This window comes from Podarcis bocagei (genome assembly GCF_964188305.1).
Source record: "Podarcis bocagei genome assembly, chromosome: 7".
Lineage (NCBI taxonomy): Eukaryota > Metazoa > Chordata > Lepidosauria > Squamata > Lacertidae > Podarcis > Podarcis bocagei.
Window position 1 is genome coordinate 82089680 of NC_138132.1, and position 21603 is coordinate 82111282.

The window sequence follows — 21603 nt, forward strand, 5'->3', positions numbered from 1 at the left end:
CGACTCCCATCATCCTTGACTACTGGTCCTGCTAGCCAGGTATATTGGGAGTTGTAGTCCAGCAACAGCTGGAGCTCCAGCTTTGAGAAACGCTTGTGTGGAGAATACTGAGCTAGACATACCAATAGCCTGACTCAATAAGAGAGAGCTTCCTATGCCTTAAAGAGTGCCAACCGCAGCTCAGTGGCAGAGCCCCTGCCTTACCTGCAAAACGTCCTAGGTTCAGTCGTCAGCACCTCCAGGTGCAGATGAGAATATCCATTGCCTGAAACACTGGCACTTAGTTCAGGCCAGTGTTTCCTAAACTTGGGTCTCCAGCTGTTGTTGGACTACAACTCCCATCATCCCTAGCTAGCAGGACCAGTGGTCAGGGATGTTGGAAACTGTAGTCCAAAAACAGCTGGAGACCCAAAATTGAGAAACATACTGAGCTAGATGGGCCCTGCAGTCTGACTTGATATAAGGCAGTTTCCTGTGTTATAGCAACTTTGCTTGAAAAAGTCGAGCCAAAATGCATTTTCAGGCCAATCCATTTTACTCTCCATTCAACGCAACTCTGAGCCTCAAGGCAAAAGGCAGCCCGCAATAATCAGACAACCTCCCTGACAGACCGGACAGAAGCAGCTATCATATTTCGGAGAAAAAAGGTCTCACTGTGCAGACTACCATGGAATTAGGAAAAGCACATTCCTGAATTCCTCTTTCTTCTGCACTGTAGGAGACTGACACCTGATGCCTCCCTGGCATCTGCACTCTCTGGAGGGAGGTCAGTTTGAAAGAAAAGGGGGGGAAAGCCCTACCATTTGCCAAAGTTGGGCTTTGCCACGCTGCTCTCCCCCAACTGTCCCTCCCACGAAACCTTTCCAAGGCATACGTGCGGAGCGTGATTTCAGATGGGGCAGGGATGAGTGTCCCAGCCTTAGGCAGAAAATTTTGTCCAGTTATTCACCATTATCTAACTCTCAGCCTTAGGTGTCAAAATAATTTGGCTTTGGGTACGATGCAACACAACAGGGGAGCAGAGGCATTTCCTGGGCTTTGCCCTGCCCTCTGGCTGAGTGCTTCTCCTCTCCTGCCTCCCCGAATCAGACATGTATGAACAGATCATTACCCCAGGTGACCAGCCAGGAAGAAAATCTTCCCTGCAGCATGAATGAATTGCAATTTAACCACCTTTTTGCTTTCTGCTGCGTGGCCGCGACAGAGCTGGAAAAATTTCGCCGGCCGAAAATCTAAAATATTTTTACAACCGTAATTCCTGGCAGCCCCTCATTACTCCTGAAGCGGTGTCCACGTAGGGTTGGCTGGTGGGGTTCCCTCCCCTTTGCATTTAAGAATCAGAATGGTAGATTTTTAATTTTTTTTGGTCCCATTCTTCAGATGACAGCTTCATAAGCTGTGTTCGCTAACATGGAACATTGAGCAAGTCCTCATGCAGTGTTTTCTACTAGGGCAAAATAAATCTCAAACTCATACCCCAAGCACTTTTTCCTGTCCCCCACACTCACGCCGAAGTCCAGTTTGTACTTTTAGGGACCAGCAAAACACATTAAAAATCAGTGCAGGGACGTATCTTGCAAGGGTTTCTGTGTGTGAGAGAGAGATGCGTCTTTCTAACTCCCTTGTATGATCTTGGTTAAACATAATCAGAGTCTTGAAGCTGGATCACGCCAAAGGAGCATTTAGTCTGGCTTCCTGACACCCCAGAAGGAAACTTCCAAGCAGGAACGAAGCACAAAAGCACTCCCCACACTTGTAATTCCTAGCAACTTGTATTCAGAGGCGTACCCCAAATCGGACTGCAAATACCCAAGGTCTAAATGGGGAAATGCTTTATATGATCTTCACCCAATGCTTGCCCGACCTGACCCTAAACAAGTTCTCTTGGAAGTACGATCACCACAGATTTCAGCCAGAATTTACACCTCCCCTCCCCTCCAAAAAATTCAGTGGTTCTCTATTCCACATTAACCAGCATGGAGTAAAAAGGCCTGAACTTTTGTGCATAATCGTAAATTCAGCATCCTGCACTCTCAGGGGCCAAATATTGGTGGGCAATCCAGTGCCCCTCAGGCCTGGTGAGGGCGAGGCACAAGGCAGGGAGCCCAACCGGTAGATCCAATGACAGGCACAGGCAACTAAATCGAGGTTTGTCTCCATGCTGAGGGGAGAAAAGGGGTGCCAAGCAAGCTCCCCGATGATGTGGGGCGCTGCCTGAGTTTTCCAACTCGGAGACTTACCGTCCTGTCGCTTGGCTCCTCCGTGGGCGCCCTGGACGGCGAAGAAGAGCAGGATCAGCAGCATCTGGGACCGGAGGGGCATCGTGGGAACGGTGCTGCTTCGGGGGCGAAAGCGACTCTCACTTTTCGCGGGGGAGAAGGAAAGGAATCTGGGATGCAACTGCACAAGTCCCTCCCAGCCGTCCCGGGGCTGCTGTGCCACGCAATAAACAACGCCCCTCCGGAGGGGAGCTCCTCCTCTCTTTCTTCAGCGCAGCCCCACCGTATCCCGCCCACCCCACTTTCGTTTCTGCCCCCCTGGAACACCGAGATCCTGGGCAGGGATGCAGTTCGGGGGCAGAGCTCCTGCTTTGCACGCAGAAGATCCCACACCGGCAGCATCTCCAGGAAGAGCTGCGGAAAGCCGCCGCCGCTGCCAGTCAGTGTCGGCAATACTGAGCTCGGTGGAGCAAGAAAGTGGCCGAGCTCCTGACCCGCATGTAGAAAAGCCCCAGATTCAGTCCTCAGCATCTTCCAGGCAGGACTGGGACTGTCACCTGGCTGAAAGCCAAGAGAGCAGCTGTCTGTCATTGCCGACAATGCAGAGCTAGGGTCTGACTCTGTATAAGGCAGCTTTGTGTGTTGCATGAGATTCTTCATCTCAAGGCAATCCACGTCGGGCAAAAGATTCCTGCATTGCACGGGGTCGGACTAGATGACCCTGGGGGTGGGATCCCATCCAGCTCTACAATTCCATGACTCTGTGCTTTGCACGCAGAAGGTCCCAGGTTCAATCCCCGGCAGCATCTCGAGGAAAGGCTGGGGAAAGACTCCCTGTCTGAAAAATGCTCCTGCTGTGGAAACGGGCACTCTGCAGATGCCCAGAGGCACTTTAACCATAGTCTCCCTTTAAAATAAAAATTAAAAAATTCTGCGGGCGGCGGCAGCAGGAGGAGGAGCAGCGCCAGCCGCGGGATCCGCCTGACGGCCGGGGCTTGCCCTTCCCGCTGGGCCGTCACTCAGCTGCCACCGCCCCGCCTCGCCGTTCACGAGAGAGCCCGTCCGGCTGAGGCGAAGCCAGCGCCTCGCTCCGCGGCCGGGAAGAAGCCGCCCAACCCCCGCTCCGCCCTTGCGTCCTTCGTTCCGAGAGAGCCGCCGACGCCGCCGAGCGGGCAGGCGGGCGAGCTGCTGGTGGGGCGAGCGCGACTAGGCCTCGGAGCCGGGGCCTCGCGTAGCCGCGCCGCCCGGGGGCCATGAGGTAGCGGCCGGGCTGGCGGCGAGCGGCGTCTTGCTGTCTCCTTGCACCTGACTGCTCTGCCCCTTCGCCGTCCTCCATGTGGATGCAGCAGCGGCTGAAGGGGCTGCCGGGCCTGCTGTCGAGCAGCTGGGCGAGGCGCCTGCTGGCCCTGCTGGGCTTCCTGCTGGTGGTCTACTGGTACCTCGGAGGGGCCTGGCCTCGACTCCTGCCCTGGCGTTCCCGGCAGCCGCCCGGGGGCGCGGCGGGGCTCTGCCTGCAGGCCGAGACGCGGGCCTGGCAGGCCTGGGTGCAGCAAGGGGAAGCCAGGCTGCTGCCCCAGGCCCCCGGGCACCCGGCGGGCAGCGACGATGCCAGCTCCCCACCCGCCCTGGTGGGCAACGGCTACCTGCTACTGGATGCCACAGCCAACCGGCTCTGGGTGGCAGCCTCGGCGGGGAAAGGCCCGGCGCCCACCTTGGCCCACGCCACCGAATACGCCGCCTTGGCGCAGCTCCGGCCCCCGGCTAATGCTGTCGCCGAAGTGGGGGCTGCCGTGGCCATGCTGAAGGAAGGCGCTGTCCGTTGGGCCCGGTGTGTCCAGACTGGGCCAGCAGCCTCCGAGGCGGCCGGCGGGGGCTGCGTCACCGTCCGGGAGGAGCTGCTAGCCCACCGCGGGCGTCCCCACCTCTACCTGCAGCGAGTAGCCATCGCCAACCCCACTGACCGCTTGGTGGCCTTCGAGGTGTCTGGCCCAGCCTCAGCCGCCTCCGGGGGAAACGGCGGCGGGAAGTTCATCACCAGCATGGAGAAGTCGGGAGACCGGCAGTTCTTCCTCTCCTCTGGGCGGGTGCTGCAGCCCGTGGGCGACAAGGTGGTCCTGGTGGTGGTGGCGGCCAAGAAGCTGGTCAACCGGGTGCAGGTGGCGCCCAAGTCCCAGTTCGACGAGACCCTGCTGTCCGTGGTCCACACCTCAGAGCCCGTCGAGGCCGCCCATGTGGACGAAGCCTTTGGCAGGCTCCGGGAGGCAGCCAAGAAGGAGATGCTGGAAGTCATGAGGATGAGGACAGAGGACTTGGTGCAGGAACACAGGCAGGCGTGGGCCGACCTGTTTATTTCAGGTGAGAGCTGGGCCGGCGCGGCCCCGGCTTGGAACAAAACGGCAACGTCAAGCTCTATGATTTCCCCTCAGGCCAGGGCCAGATCCAGGTTCGAGGTGGGGGCTTTTTGCAAAGTGCCCCCTATTCCTGTCTCGGTCTGTCCTGGCAGCAGTGGGAGATGGCCGTAGCAGCTGCGCTCTGAATTTCCAAAGAACAATGCTACATCAGAGGCATGTGGGGCATTTAAAGGCTGGTGCCCACCTAGTGCTAATAAGAGCTGATGGAAACATTTGGACTGAGTCCCCACCAGCACGCTGGAGCCCACCTGCCGGCACCGGTGCATAATTGAGATTGGATCAATGCTGTTTGTCACTTGCACCTTCCACTGTCTCTTTGAGGGTATTGTAGGGAAGGTTAGATTTGGGAGATGTGCATAAACCATGAGCAATTGGCCTGGGTCTGTGAAAGCAATAGGAGTTACTCCTGGTAGGCATTGCATCAGAGGGGTGCCTCTTTCTTGATGTACAGCAGGGCAGAAGAAGAAGCAGGCCTTCACATGTGGTTGGACTCATACTCAGCCCCACTCAGCATGGCCGGGGGACGGGACTGATGGGAGTTGTCACCCAGCAACACCCGTAGGTTCGGCATTCCTGGTGCACAGAAATCAAGGAGGATTATGTCCAGTAATATAAGAAGTGGTCTTAGATAGAAGTTAACATATTGGACCATTTACCTCAGTATTGTCCACACTGGCTGGTAGTGGCTCTCCAGGGGTCTTTTCCCAGCCCTATGTGGAGATGCCAGGGGTCAAACCTAGGACTGTCTGTGTGCAAATTGGATGTTCTACCACTTCCTTTCCAGAAGGAAGTAGTTCTCTTTCTGGTGGGCAGAGGCATTCTAGGGCAGGTTGCAGTTAGCTATTCTTTAGTTATGATCCTGCAAACAAAAGATTTGAGAAGGGGCACACAATTTTCCCTTTTAAAGAAGAGCATGTGATTGCATCCAACTGCTCACGCTTCACTGTAACTTCTTTGCTAGTGATAATATATTGTCCTTTTCGTAGGCTGTTTTGAGAGAGGTAAGAAGTATAAATAAACAAGGTTAAGGGCTTGTTAAGCAGAAGCAAGCAACTCGTGTGATATTGATGTTGGGGCTGTTGATATCCCATATTGCTCATCAACTAGGCTATCTTGTTTCCCGCATGTGTGCTGGCTTCTTCAAGGGTGCTTCTTAAGCATATGCAGAGTTCATCTCCTTCCTTACTGATTAACTGTGGCCAACTTCCACGCTCTGGGAAATAAGGAACAGAGCTTCTGGGGCATGTGATGTAACATATTGGTTTGGTTGTTAGAACCCTGTGACCTTGCATTTTGCCCTGCTGTATAATCCAGAATTTTATGTGGATGGGCCTGATAAAATGCCCTTTCAGAGAAGTGGGAGGGGCTGTCACTTAGCGGCAGAACACACACTTTGTTTGCAGAATGCTGCACCTTTGATTCCTGTCCTAAACTCCAGCAAGTGATTGCCAGTCAGTGTCAACAGTATTGCACTAGATGGGCTAACTTGGTATAAGGCAACTTACTGTGTTCAAAGGAACATAGGAAGCTGTCTTCTGCTGAGTCAAGCTATTGGTCCATCTAGCTGCCTACTCCAGCTGGCAGTGGCTCTCCAGGATTTCAGGGAGGGAGCCCTACCTGGTGGCGATGATGATGATGAGAATAATAATTATTTATTTATATCCCACCCTCCCCAGCTGAAGCCCGGCTCAGAGCGGCTGGTGAGGCCTTCTGTATGCAGAACAGATGCTCTACCACTGGGCTGCTTCCCTTCCCTGAGAATTCCTCTTCCCTTTCCCTCCCTGACTAATGAGAGTGACTACCATATTTTTCGCTCTATAACACGCACCCGACCATAACACGCACATAGTTTTTAGAGGAGGAAAACAAGAAAAAAAATATTCTAAATGAAACAGTGGATGTATGATTTTTGTGGTTCATGCTGTGGCCACAGACATGTGATCTGACGGTGAGTTTGGAGTAGCCCAATGCAAAAATCCTGAGGATCCATGTGGATCCATGCTTTGTAACCACGTTTTTGCACCACTGCGACCCTAGGCAACAGTGGGTGCGTGATTTTTTTGGTGCAGGCTGTAGCCATGGACATGCTATGTTATCTGATGGTGAATTTGGGGTGACCCAGTGCAAAGATCCTGTGGATCCATGCTTTGTAACCACGTTTTTGCACCATTGCAGCCCCAGGCAACAGTGGGTGCGTGATTTTTTTGGTACAGACTGTAGCCATGGACATGTAATGTGATCTGATGGTGAATTTGGGGTGACCCAATGCAAAAATCCTGAGGATCCATGTGGATCTGTGCTTTGTCACCACATTTTAAATGGGGAGGGAAGGAAAGCAAAAAGCAAAAAAAGATTCTGATTTACCAGCCGCGTGTAGAAAGTATAGATTAAGATATTTGATATACAGCATATAAATCCAGAGATTTCCATGTCTCACTCTGCAATCCAGCCTGCTGTTACTTACGAGCAGGGAAGCAGGGTTTCTCTTCCAAACAAGCATACTGTCTCCCTCCAGCAGTACATTGCTTGGAGAAGCTGTAATTTGGAGGGGGCCTGGGGGCAGGGCTCTCTGCTTTTGGAAAAGAAATGAGAAACCTACCATTGTAAAGCAAAAGTCGTTCCCCCCACCACCACCACCCAAGCCAGCCCTCTCTCTCCCACCTGCATGCTTTTCGGCTGCCTGCGAGTCCCTAGAGCACGGAGAGGAGGAAGGGGTGGGCTGGAGCCTGCATGCAGTGTGACTAGGGAAGATTAGAAGGAAGGACGCGATCCTTTCCTTAACCCTCTGCTTGCCAGGAGGGCAGGGGATTCCCTGCTCTTTGTTGAGTTTGAGCAAACGCAGCAACAGAAGAAGGCGGGCAGTAAGACCCTGAGGCAGAATGCAGGAAAGCTTCTGCCTTCCCTCTTTCCTCCGCCCGCCCGATCTTATTTTTGCCTATTTTGCCCCTGCGCTCCGGCGAGTGAGCTCCAGGGACCACACATTCGCTCAATAACACGCACAGACATTTCACCTTACTTTTTAGGACAAAAAATCTGCGTGTTATAGAGCGAAATTTACGGTAATTTTGATACGACCTTTTCCTCACATGCTTCATGAAGCATTCCAGTGGGTTAAACAGTATGTCAATCAAACCATCATCTCACCCTCTGGTTCAACACTTAACACAAGATTAATGCTTCTATACTTTATATCTGCTTCTAAGGTGTATGTTTAGTTGCCTTGAGATACTTCATATCTGGCGACCAAGGAAGCAAAGAAATAACAAGAGAAATAAACGTGACATATAAACTCTGGAATTGGCTTCTCCCACAAGTTGCAGAGATGGATGCCAATTTGGAAAGGGGGACAGACAAACGCTTGGAGGCTACTAACCACCATGGTTAGGTTCTTCCTCCGCTGTCGGAGGCAGTGTGCCTCTGAATGCCAGTGTCTGGGAATCACAAGTGAGCGGTGTTGTTGCACTCATGTCCTGCTTACAGACTTCCCAGAGGTATCTGGTTGGCCACGGTGACAACAGGATGAGGACTAGATGGACCTTTGGCCAGATCCAGCTGCAGAGCTCTTCTTATGTTATCATGTTCCTTTGTTGATCCTCAGGTCTGATTACCAAAACACTGCAGCCTTATAAAAACTAGTCACGCACTCAGCCGCATAGTTTTCCTGGGAGTGCTGCAAAGTGGATTAAAATAGGAGGCATGTGACTATATAGAGGTGCAGTTTCTTGGAGGAGATTCTCCTCTTAACTCTTCCGTTACATTTCACTCCCTACCGCCAGCCTTGTGACTAGGATCCTTTCATTTGTGTGCAAGCGCAGCCTTCCAGTTCCTTCACACTTCTAAATTTGCAGCTGCCTGAGCTAGAGAAGTAGAGAAACAGGATTTCAAAAGCGGGGAGGGAAGCCCAAGCTATAATTCATGTCCCTCTCTGAGGTTTGATGTGTGGGCCATTCCAAGTGGCTCGTCCACAGCCAAGCCTGCCTCACACGGTGGTTGTAAGGATCAAATGGTGGACAGCCCGTGAAAGAACAGGATGCTGGACTAGGTGGCTCATTGGCCTGATCCTGCAGGCTCTTATGTTCTTATATATAAGCTCTGAGTTATGGAGGAAAGATTTCCATAATAATTCCTCTGTCCGTTTCAGGGGTCGAGATGAGGAAGATCACCGATGCTCACACCCCCTCAAGTGACACCGTCAACATGACCCTGTATTATGTCCTCTCCACCACGCCCTCTCCCCTCCTTGACCCTCTCATTGGCAGCGAGGAGAGAGAGAAGATGGAGGCCACCCTGAACTACGCTGACCACTGCTTCAGCGGCCACGCCACAATGCATGCTGAGAACCTCTGGCCGGGCCGGCTCTCAACTGTCCCCCAGATCCTCCAGCTCTCGAACTTGTGGAAGCTGACTCTCCAGAAGCGCGGCTGCAGAGGCCTGGTCGCAACAGGGGCCCATGGCCTCATGCAAGGGATGGTGCTCAGCTTTGGCGGGCTCCAGTTCACGGAGAACCACCTCCAGTTCCAGGCCGACCCCGACGTGCTCCACAACAGCTACTCCCTGCGTGGCATCCACTACAACAAGGACCTGATCAACTTGGCCGTCCTGCTGGACTCGGACGGGAAGCCCTTCCTGCATGTCTCGGTCAAGTTCCAGGACAAGCCAGTCAAGCTGTACGCCTGTGAGGGAGGCTGTGCCAACGACCCCATCGAGCTCACATCGGAGCCACGAGGACACACCTTCCCTGTCATGGTGACGCAGCCCATCACCCCACTGCTCTACATCTCCACGGACCTGGTCCACCTGCAGGACCTGAGGCACACGCTGCACCTGAAAGCCATCCTGGACCACGAGGAGCACATGGCCAAGCAGTACCCTGGCCTGCCCTTCCTCTTCTGGTTCAGCGTGGCTTCCCTCATCACCCTGTTCCACTTGTTCCTCTTCAAACTCATCTACAACGAGTACTGCGGGCCAGGAGCCAAGCCGCTCTTTCGGAGCAAGGTATAAACCCTCGCCAGCTGGGCCTGCTTCAGATGCCTGATGTTCAGCAGACCGACTCAGCCTCTTGGGTTGCCTTTTGTGTGTGTGTAATCCAACCCCCCCCCCCCCCCGTCCCGGAGCCACGGAGCCAGGAGTTTAGAACGACCTGCAGGTGTGCAGCATCCCTGTGTGGAAGGCAACCAAACCTTGCCTGGGAGCCTATAAAGAGGAGTCTGAACACTTTTATTTTCAATTGTCCAAATTGCAGTGTTGGCTCCTTTACAAGAAAGTATCTGGGGTGGGTCCACACCAGCAGTTTCTGCTTCATTGGGGTCCCTTGCGGACGGCCTTCACATTAAAACGATCTCCCAGTGGCTGTCCCGAAGGTAGCTCACCAGCTATAATGCTCTGATCTTGCTGTGTTGCTGCCCCAGGACCCTCAATACAAAGGGGATTTGATCAACTGCTAAGCTAGTATTAAGTGTGTTTGCTGTATAGGCATGCACACAATTTCCCTTGAAGGAGAGCAGGTGGTGTTAACTGCTCCCTGTAAATTGATCATCTCTGTGTCGCAGGTGGCCCTGCTGCTAGTCCTAGAGGTAGGAAAGTGTGTGGCGGCTTATTAGATGAGAAGTGCCATGCTCACGGTGCAGTGGAGGTACAGAGGAACCAGTGGAGTAAAACTCCTTTGATTCTAACTCCTATGGGGAAAGAAGGCTTTCCTTGACAGGTTAAATGTTCAGCGTTTGCCAGAGGTGGTGGTGGGGAGATTTCAGGTAGCCGGCCTGCTTTTTCCCCCCTCTGGAGCTGAAATGGCATGTGGGGTTTGAACTTTGACGCATCCCACAAGACCTGATGAGGCACTTCGCTTTGGTGCTCTGGATGACACTTGAAAGGGAGATGTCATCATTAACAGCACCAAAGGCCAGATTTTGGTGTTAAAACATAGGGGAGAAAAGTGGCAGGTTGGCAGCTCTTTCCATTCAAAAAACAAAAATTACATTCCCCACCCCACCCAAATAAAGCATGCAACCAAGGGAGAGAAGTGGCTGGAAGTTTTTTGCATATAGTGTGTGTACTACTGGAATCCCGGAAACCCGCAGTGTGCTCTCTTCATCCACTGTTCAGGGTGTGTGTCCTTTTTACTCCTGGAAGATCTGAGGCCCCTGTTGCCTCTTTTGGGGTCCCCCCCTGCAATGCAGACCTGTTACCCATCAAGCAGTTGGTGCAACCAGCATTGTCGTCACCTGGAAAAGTTGCTGATGAAGAGGACTCTATTCAGGGTGGGGGTTTGCCTGGGTGCCACTCATAGCACTAGCCCCCCTGGGGCCCGCTTGCAGATTCTCAACACCTGAAAGACAACACCACAGTGAGCGTTCAACATCTTTCAGGTCGGAGGCCAGGAGGTGGAGGCAAGATTGGGGAGTGGGGAAGAGAGAGACACTTTTGAGACTTTGCTAGTCTTTCTTGGTGCCCTCCAGATGTTTTGAACTACATCTCCCTGCGTGCTGGATGGGGCTGATGGGAGTTGTATTCCAAAACACCTGGAAGGCACAAGGCTGGCAAAAGACCTTACCAAGAGAGAAGGTGGGAGGGGGTAAGAGTTTGCCTTTCCCTGTAGCGGTGCCATCAGCAGTTTTCTTGCTTAAAACAAAACCTGGAGTTTTTGCACTGCAAAATGTTCAGCTTTAGAGATAGAATCAGTTTGCTAACATTAAAAGTTTTTGAGAGCTCCTGCTCTCTGTGTGTGCGTGCACTCCCACCCATCATTCAAGGGGGGGCGCAATTGAGTGTCTTTTCTGACTGTGAGCTAAACAATGTGGACTGACACCCTGCGCTATTAACTGAACCAAAAGATCTCTGTGTCTTGAGAGTGTGAATGACTCCGATCTCTCAGTGACCCAGCACTGGACAAGACTTCAGCTGAAGAACAAGGAACTTTTTGAAAGCAACATATGCCCTTTTGTGCCTTGGTGGGAGGGTTCATGGGTGGGTGGGGGAAATGAAAATGTCTCTGGTAAGAAATTATTCTAGCACTTGTGTTTCTTTCCCATCTCTGTCTCTCTCTTCCACATCGCTCTCTTACAGGGCCGTCGGCCTCCATTAACATCTACTCTCTTTAGTGGAGAATACTTGAAAATGACATGTTGGCTTGTTATGTTTAGCGTTTATAGGAAATGAATAAAATCCCATCTTCTCCCCTCCCCTCTCTTTTTTTGTTTGTGTTTTTTGGCTGGTTCCCAATCTAATTCAAGATTTCCCCCACCCCACCCCATAATTGAATGTTGGCTCATTCTTTTCATGTACTTTAATTTATTGTTGTTAAAAATGTGATGTTGATTCTTTGCACTCGCAGTGCTACTCTGCAGAGTGAGTTAACAACAATTAAGAATGTATATGTGTTCATCTCTCACCGGTTAACGCTTGTGCTGGTAATGAATTTCTCTGCCTTCTCTGTAAGCATAATGTACAAAATAGTCTACTTTAATTAGCATTTGGAGGAAGGGGGGGGGAGAAATAGTTATTGCTCCAAACCTGTTGCAGTGTTCTCTTTTCTAAGCTTCTGGATTGTGGGGAGGCATAGACTTTCTGATGATTTGAATGTGATTTGTTTTATTTAAAACACCAAAGGTTTTGAGGTTGGGTGGGTTGTTTTCTTTCCTAGGAAATAAAAACTTTCCAAATCTATACCTACTGACTCCATCAACATTTTTTATATTTTAGGGGGTGGGTTGTTGTTTTGTTTTTTGCTTATTTTTTGCATTTATATATCACTTTTTTCTCCATATGGCTGAAGGTAGCATACATGGTCCTCCCCTTTCTCATTTAATCCCCACAACAACCTTGTGAGGTAGGTTAGGCTGAGAGGCAGTGACTCACCCAGTGAGCTTCATGGCCGAGTGGGGATTGAACCCTGATCTCTGAGGTCCTAGTCCACTCTCACCAATGACACCACACTGGCTCTCAACAGAAACCTAAATAATAATTGTCCGTAACACGCCCTAGGGGCCCACACTGTCCCCGGTATGTGACAAACCTCTCCTGGCATTGTCCGGTGTTGCTCTTCCCCAGAATGGACATCAGTCTTCATTCCGGTGTGCTCAGTGACACAGGTCGGATGATCCTGTGCACGCTATTAATTAGCAGAGTCTGCCATGACGACTGGAAGCGTGAATGTGAGCATTCTTAGATTTATTTTGCAATATTTACAGGACAAATCATAATGGCATCTGCTCTCTTCTTCATCAGCAGACACACAGAGAGAAACACAGTTCAAAAGCACAACGTAACGGAAAGAGACAAGACTAACTTCTGTCTTCAGACTTTCCCATCTCAGGAACGTAAACAGAGGGCCTTCTCGGTAGTGGCGCCTTCCCTGTGGAACACCCTCCCACCAGATGTCAAAGAGAACAACAACTACCAGGCTTTTAGAAGACATCTGAAGGCAGCCCTGTTTCGAGAAGCTTTTAATGTTTGATGTATTATAGTATTTTAATATTCTTTTGGAAGCCGCCCAGAGTGCCTGGGGAAGCCCAGCCAGATGGGCGGGGTATAAATAAATTATTATTATTATTATTATTATTATTATTATTATTATTATTATTATTATTATTAATTGTTTCAGCAATTCCTTTCCATCTTCCTCTGTTTTCTATCCTATAATTGTCTTAACACCTTCTAACCATTTTTCCCTTTAAAGCTTATTAATCTATTTATACTTAATTCCTTATAACATTTCTACTAAAGCCATATAACTTCATTCCAACATTTTTCTAACATTCATTAATTTTACAGTATTTGTGTAAATAGTCTTTAAACTTTTTCCATTCTTCTTCCACCGACTCTTCTCCCTGGTCTCGGATTCTGCCAGTCATTTCCGCCAATTCCATGTAGTCCATCAACTTCATCTGCCATTCTTCCCTGGTGGGTAAATCTTGTGTCTTCCAATATTTTGCGATGAGTATTCTTGCTGCTGTTGTTGCATACATAAAAAAAGTTCTATCCTTCTTTAACACCAATTGGCCGACCATGCCCAGGAGAAAGGCCTCTGGTTTCTTAAGGAATGTATATTTAAATACCTTTTTCATTTCATTATGTATCATCTCCCAAAATGTCTTAATCCTTGGGCACGTCCACCAAAGGTGAAAGAATGTACCGTATTTTTCGCACCATAGGACGCACTTTTTCCCTCCTAAAAAGCAAGGGAAAATGTGTGTGCATCCTATGGAGTGAATGCAGGGGGGAGGCAGGCGGGAAAAGCCCTCAAGAGCCGCACACAAGCTTTGTGCGCTCTTGCGGGCTTTTCTCTAGGAGGGAGAAGGGACTGACTGGCTGCAGCAGTACCTTCTCCCTCCTGGGGAAAAAGCCCCCAAGAGCGGCACCCTCTTTAAAGGCTGCGCGGCTCCTGCGGGCTTTTCTACGAGGTGGGGGAATCCCCCCACCTCCCAGAAAAGCCAGGAGAAGCCGCACAGCCCCTTTAAAGAGCGCGCGGCTTCTGCGGGAGTTGGGGGAAGCTGCAGCAGATTCCCTCCTCCCGGGCTCCCTTTGAGATTCCCTCCTCCCGGGCTCCCTTACTCGTGTAAGCAGCTCCTCTCCCACTTTCCTCCTTCAAAGCAACTATGGAGGAGGGAAGGAAGGGGACCATGGATCCTCCGCTGCTCGAGGCTGCAGCGGATTCCTCCTCCGTAATTGCTTTGAAGCAGGAAAGTGGGAGGGGGGCAGTTTACACTCGTGTAAGCAGCTCCTCTCCCACTTTCCTGCTTCAAAGCAACCACGGAGGAGGGAAAGAGGGGACCAATGGATCCTCTTCGCTGCTTGAGGCTGCAGCAGATTCCCTCCTCCCGGGCTCCCTTTGAAGCAGCAAAGTGGGAGGGGAGCAGCTTACACTCGTGTAAGCAGCTCCTCTACCACTTTCCTCCTTCAAAGCAACTACGGAGGAGGGAAGGAAGGGGACCATGGATCCTCCGCTGCTGGAGGCTTCAGCGGATTCCTCCTCCGTAATTGCTTTGAAGCAGGAAAGTGGGAGGGGGGCAGTTTACACTCGTGTAAGCAGCTCTCCCACTTTCCTGCTTCAAAGCAACCACGGAGGAGGAAAAGAGGGGACCCATGGATCCTCTTCGCTGCTCGAGGCTGCAGCAGATTCCCTCCTCCCGGGCTCCCTTTGAAGCAGCAAAGTGGGAGGGGAGCAGTGTGTATCCCTTTTAAGAATCGGTTCAACAAATCCATATCCTATTAGTTTATCTATTATCAATCCCATCTTACATTTTACCTTGTTGCTAGAACCCCTTCAATTCATTTCAGTGTCATCAGCATTCAAAAATTTTACAATATTTCTGTAAATAAGTTTTAAATTTCCTCCAATCTTCTTCCACCGACTCTTCTCCCTGGTCTCGGATTCTGCCAGTCATTTCCGCCATTTCCATGTAATCTATTAGTTGCATCTGCCATTCTTCCAAGGTGGGTAAGTCTTGTGTCTTCCAATGCTTTGCATCCATATAATCCACAGGGTGGCAATTTTAGAAGTCTTTATAAGGCCTTGCACGCCATTTTTCTGGGTCCCTCCTCCTCCTCCTGCGTGTGAGGGGAGCACCCTGTTGCAACAGATCAATAAAGATCACGCTTACTAGCTGCTTTGCTTCTCAATATTCTCTGGTTGGCCTCGTGTTATTTTCTCCTACCAATAGGGAACCTATGTAAGGACTCTATATGGGTTCTTGGATACCCCATAAGGGAAGAGGGCAATTTTTTACAATACCCGCTTGCCACATTTTCTTATCTCCTTTTTCTCCTGCCGTCTCCTTTTCCTATTCTCAGTATTTTCACTCATATTTCCCCCCCTTCAGTCATTTTCTTGTTTGGCTTGAAAAACAAGGGAGTTGCCTGCCTCAGATGGTGGTATTTTTCCATCTGTCTTTTCTCTTGGCCTCATTTCTTCTTCACTGTCTTTTCTTATTCCACACCCAGGGCCAGATTTAGGTTTGATGAGGCCCTAACCTACTGAAAGTAATGGGGCCCTTATATGTCCAGCTGTCCTTTATCAACAACGAATTGTCGCTGTTTTTGGTGTTGAATATATGCTAGATGGTAATTTATGGACCTAATAGGCATCTAAAGCCATTTGCACATAACAAAATACGTATTTTATCAAAGTGTTGTGAGGATTATAAGGTCTAAGATATAAAATAAATGTTCATAAATGTACCAGACGCAGGCACATGCGTGCGCACAAACACACAAAATGTCTGAAGCAGTATAGGAAAACAGTCCTAAAGCCATTTTCACTCTTTCAGTGAAATACAGGATGGGCGCATAGACACCACCTTATACCGCAAACCAACTGACCGACAAACATATCTACATGCCTCTAGCTACCATCCCAAACATACCAAACAGTCCATTGTATATAGCCAGGCACTATGTTACAGCCGCATCTGTTCCAATTCTACAGACAGAGACTCTCACCTAAGAGATCTACAGCAAACCTTCTCAGAACTAAAATACCCAGCAGATGAAGTTAGACAACAGATCAACAGAGCCAGACTGATACCCAGAGAGAACTTGCTGCAAGACAGACCCAAAAAAGAAAATAACAGAACACCTCTAGTCATCACATACAGCTCCCAAGTTAAAACAGTACAACACATCATCAGAGATCTACAACCTCTCCTGGACAATGACAGTTCTCTTTCTCAAGCTCTGGGAGGAAGACCTTTCATTGCCTACAGACAGCCACCCAATCTTAAAAAACTCCTAACCCACAATAATACTACAACCAGACTTAACACAGACACTGGCACCAGAGCCTGCAATAAACCCAGATGCCAACTTTGCTGCCACATACACCCGGACAACACCATTACTGGCCCCAACAAACATCACACATACCATCTCGGGACTATTTAATTGCTCATCGTCTAACATTGTGTATGCCATCAAATGCCAACAGTGTCCTTCAGCTCTCTATATTGGACAAACAGGCCAAACCTTACGCCAAAGAATAAACGGACATAAATCTGACATCAAGAATCACAAAACAGAGAAACCAGTAGGAGAACACTTCAATCTCCCAGGACATTCTATACAAGATCTCAAAGTAGCTGTTTTACTACAAAGGAATTTCAGAAATAGACTGGAAAGAGAAGCTGCTGAATTACAACTCATTACCAAACTTAAAACCATGGAAAGACCTGGGCTGAAAAAGACATTGGATTCTTATCTCACTATACATGACTAAACCATTTCTCACCTTCTCACCCCTTGCCTTTTCCTGTAAGACCTATTACAGTCGTTAAGAGTCGTCAACAGGCTCTCTCAGCTATCTGCCTATCTCCCATTCCCACCACCCTTCTGAGTAACACCCCTCCCCACCTTCTCACTATATAGAAGGATCTGGCAACTTCTGTTTCAGTGTATCTGAAGAAGTGTGCATGCACACGAAAGCTCATACCAAGAACTAACTTAGTTGGTCTTTAAGGTGCTACTGGAAGGAATTTTTTTATTTTGTCTATGGCAGACCAACACGGCTACCTATCTACTTCAGTGACCTCAGATATTGTCTCTGTGCTCACAAATCCTGCCTTAAGGGCACATTTGGATATGAATAGGGTGAGCCTGTGAGGAATTACCATAAGTATTTATCATCACAAAAGAATAGCCAGGCTCTCCAGGTAAACCCATCAACAGGTTTCCTGCCAGACAAGATTTTGTTGTAGACCGTCCCTTCTGCTGTGATGTATGTATGATTTATTGGGGGGGGGGTTGAGGTACAGGGTGGAAATTTCAAAAGTCCATATAAGAGTTTGCACACCTTTCTTCTGGGTCTCTCCTGCCTTCTGTGTGTGGCTGTGAGCAACCTGTTGGAACAGTTAATAAAGATCAGGCTCACTAGCTGCTTTGCTTCTCAATATTCTCTGGTTGGCCTCGGTTATTTTCTGCTTCCGATAGCGGACCTACTTAAGGACTCCATATGGGATTAACATATTCAGCTAAGCAAAAGTGATTAATACTTCTGATTTTTGCAAGGGACCCCCCCCCCCGGTTGCCCCCGCAAAAGGCTTCTCCTTGCAGAGGCGTAGGGAGGCTGGGGTGGATATCCTCACATAAGACAGTCTGGTTATTGGAGATATGTGCCTTCTGCCAGCTGCCTGGGGTCATTCACAGGCTGCCATGTCTCTCTCTTTTGTCATTTATGGCGCTTATATCCAACTTGGCATCTCAGAGTAGTCCCGAAGGGGTTTCCAATCTAATCAATAAAATGACCCTTAAACAAAATCATAGAATTGTAGATTTGGAAAGAACCCCAAGGTGCATCTAGTCCCATCTCCTGCAAAACAGGAATTCAATTAAAGAATCCCTTGCAAATGGCCACCCAACCTCTTGTGTATAAAAAACCTTCTGAGGGCGTCTGCATTGATATCCCATCTTTTTCTCCAAGGAGCTCAAGATGACATGCATAGTTCTCGCCTTCTCATTTAATCCCCACAACCTGGCCCCAGGTCACCCAGTGAGCTGCACAGCTGAGTAAGGAGGGATTTGAACCCTAGTCTCTCCCAGGGTTTCCCCTTCTGAGAAACAGCTCTTTACTTCACTCACAGAAGCTGCTCAGTTTTGCTCCTGATGAGCAGTTGCTGGTGTGGTTTAAAAAAAACAACAACTGCAAGCATTCTATGATGTCACAGCAGGGGGCTTGCAGGCACTGGGCAACCAAAGTTGGCATGAGTGTTACACAGATCTGAAGGTGCACACATAGCAGACATGCACCTGAAATAAATATTTAATTGCCTCCCCAAGGGCCCCCCTCCTCAGGAGAAGGACCAGGGCCCCGGAAGGAGCGCAAGTGAAGGCTCTGTACCGGTCGGGAAGAGACAGAGACCACACCAGGATTGGAAAAAGCAAAGCCTGATCTTTATTGAAAGAACAGAAAAAAATAACACAAAAAACTGTTGCAACAGGGTCCCCGCTCACGCAATGACACGGAGTCAGAGACCCTGAACAAAGGGACTGCCTTGATTCTTATACCTTTTGATTTTAAGGCAGTTTATTATTATTGTGGGACTTTGGGGTAGGATGATATCATTAGGATCATTTTACCTTTATTCCCCTCTCTGACCCTGATTCTCTTATGACAATCCTCAAGTATTTCACTTTCTTAACCACAGTCAGACCTGTCTCAATCTGAAACCTCTCTCTTTCAATCGGTGTTAAATTTTTCTCTAAAACCTTAGTTTTTAACTTGTTCAGTTTAAATCCTGCTACTTGACCAAATTCTTGAATTAATTCTAAAACCCTTTTAGTGCTAGATTCTGAGGAGCCAGAAGAGAATTAAAGTGGTTTGATCAACTAATGAAAGACTATGGTCTAGTGAGAGAGAAACCAATTCAACTAATGGAGGACAATGTTGTAAATAAAAATATGCCCTTTTCCCTTATGGGGTATCCAAGAGCCCATATAGAGTCCTTACATAGGTTCCCTATTGGTAGGAGAAAATAACAGAGGCCAACCAGAGAATATTGAGAAGCAAAGCAGCTAGTAAGCTTGATCTTTATTGATCTGTTGCAACAGGGTACTCCCCTCACACGCAGGAGAGGAAGAGGACCCAGAACAATGGCCTGCAAGGCCTTATAAAGACTTTTGAAACTCCCATTCTCTAGATCAAGACCACCCCCAGAAACATTATGCATACATCACAGAAGGGGTGTAACCTAAGATCACCCCTCAGATACATCCCACCTACATCACAGAAATTTAAATGTTGTTTTTCTCTTGTCCTTGTTTATCTCCTGTCTAGCAGGTTACTTGATCATTCTTTTGTAGTGGTAAAATACTTATTTCCTGGGCCAGGTCACAGGCTCACACCTTATTCAAACACAGATTAAGACAGGATTTGTGAAGGAAGAGACAATGGGGAGGCTTTTTCCATTTTTAACCTTGCAGAGAAAGGATTTGGTCAGTTTAGGAATCAAAATGGTTCCAGGTTGGCTTTCCTGTGCTGATCTATGTATGTGCAGTTATGAACATTACTATATATCTAAGACCATAAAATTCCTATCACAACAACCAGAGCTGTCTAGAGCTGACTCAAAGTGATAAATTTTGTGCAAGAACAAAGCATATCCAAAATGAAATCTCATTTCATACATGAAGTTATATGGGAAGAACTTGTAAACTTGTCATATTGTTCTGCAAAGGAAATGATAGCAGATAGTCTAACGCAACCTCAGGCAAAAGAAAGTTTCAACTCTCTTCAAAACAAAATGGGACTGAAAATGTTTAAAGATAATAATGATTGTACATAGCATTTTGTCTGAGAAGGGGTTTGTGGGATGAAAGCATCCAAAATACAAAGTAAACCGCCCTGAGATCTTTTGATGAACAATGGGAAGTGGGAGGGAAGAAAAGAGAAAAGAAAGGAAAAGTAGAGGAGAAAATAGAAAAGAAAAGAAAAGAAATGGTTAATGCTCACAAAGGCTATAGCATTGTAAGCTTGAATTCTGTGATGTCATACACCTTTGCCAGAGGCAGTTATGTCAGTTGAGGCAGTTATTAACAGTAAGCCTTGAGTTCAGTCAGGGAAAAAGGCAGGGAAGGGAAGGAGGGAGGGAGAAGAAGAAAAAAATCAAAATAAATAAGTGTTGTTATGTATATGGCATAGCAAATTGGTGGTTGTCTGGATGTCCAACATGCCCCCCCGCCCCCCATTGAGGAGACATGAGGAGTTTCCCTCAAAACCTCAGTCAACCTTGAGGTGAACTGTCGGTTCCCCTCAAAAACATTTGGGGTGATGTGTCTGGTGGGGAATTCTAGCAATTGCCAGTGTTGTTTCAGTGGGGAAGATATCGAAGATTTTTCTCCTCAGAACACACTTTTCTCCTGAGAGCAGGCCGGGGTTTGAGCAGGCCGGGGGGCAGAGACATGGGAGTGTTCTTCCATCTGAGGAGTTTCCTGCTCTTTTCCCCACAGAAGGCGCTTGAATGCAAAGTTCAAATTATTTTCTCTAGATAACTGCCTCTCAAGGTCTGAAGGATCAGAGATGCATTTCCAACAGGGATAACAGACAGCGTGTTCATCAAACAAATAAATACAAATTCCCTCAGGAGTTTTGTCATGTGGCTTCAAAGGAGTTTTTATTTTGAGGGGTTTTTTTTTCCCCCTGAGAGAAGGCCTTGCTTATATTCATTTTGTGGAAGCTCTTCCAAGGGCATTTGGCTTTCCTAATGAGCCACAGTATGAAATTAAATTCACAACAGATTTACCTCATGAGTTCATCAAAGGGTGCGAAGGGTTTGCCCAGAGGAAATGGTTCTCAAACAACCCCACCTTAACCCAGACCACTTGAAAATTACTAAGGGTCTTGTGGAAGACCACTTAATGGTTTTCTTCTTCTGCCTGTTGTTTAGCACATGTGCCAGGAGCTGCGTACAAAATTCAAATTTTAATACATTTTGAAAAGCAATAGGAATAGTTATATTAAAAATACAATTAAAGATACAGCATTGTAAGTTTGAATTCTGTGATGTCATACACCTTTGCCAGAGGCAGTTATGTCAGTTGAGGCAGTTATTAACAGTAAGCCTTGAGTTCAGTCAGGGAAAAAGACAGGGGAGGGAGGGAGGGAGGAAGAATATAAAAGCATAGGTACTGTTGGAAGATTCAGGACAGATTAAATAAAGTTCTTTTTCATGCAGCACATTGTTAAACCATGGAACTCCCACAGGAGGCAGAAGTAGCCATCAACTTAGATGGCTTTAAAAGATCAGACAAATCTGAGGAGGAGGAGGAGGAGAGAGCTACTCCTTGCAAATAGTCGTGATGGCTATGCTCTGCCCTCCACTGTTGGAGGCAGCAATGCTTCCAAATAACATTTACCAGAAACCATAGGAGTTGCTCTTCTCTTTCTTGAATTGTTTTTTCAAGGTGTATAAAATACATCTCTGTAGAGCAAACAATTGCATTGTATATCTGTAGTTTTACTGAACAATTTTATTTTAGAAAAAAAGAAG

The 21603-nt window shown here is 48.3% G+C and overlaps 2 protein-coding genes and 1 long non-coding RNA gene across 3 annotated transcripts in view; 2 read left to right on the forward strand and 1 right to left on the reverse strand.

Annotated features, from left to right (window-relative positions):
* The window catches only part of PLOD1 (procollagen-lysine,2-oxoglutarate 5-dioxygenase 1), a 38877-nt gene extending 36429 nt beyond the window's left edge, over positions 1 to 2448 (reverse strand). The window contains exon 1 of the mRNA XM_081203033.1: positions 2241 to 2448. Within this exon, the coding sequence (XP_081059159.1) occupies positions 2241 to 2322 (82 nt within the window). The 5' untranslated portion in view covers positions 2323 to 2448. The remainder of the gene's footprint in view (positions 1 to 2240) is intronic.
* A 135-nt stretch (positions 2449 to 2583) lies between these two features.
* Positions 2584 to 12292, forward strand: KIAA2013. Its single transcript, XM_081203078.1, has 2 exons — positions 2584 to 4574; positions 8772 to 12292. Exons 1-2 carry the CDS (start codon positions 3554 to 3556, stop codon positions 9629 to 9631), a joined length of 1881 nt encoding a protein of 626 aa, XP_081059204.1. The 5' UTR covers positions 2584 to 3553; the 3' UTR covers positions 9632 to 12292.
* A 6635-nt stretch (positions 12293 to 18927) lies between these two features.
* Positions 18928 to 21197, forward strand: LOC308592086. Its single transcript, XR_014010363.1, has 2 exons — positions 18928 to 19003; positions 19665 to 21197. It is a non-coding gene; the product is annotated as an uncharacterized lncRNA (long non-coding RNA).
* The last annotated feature ends 406 nt before the right edge of the window (positions 21198 to 21603 follow it).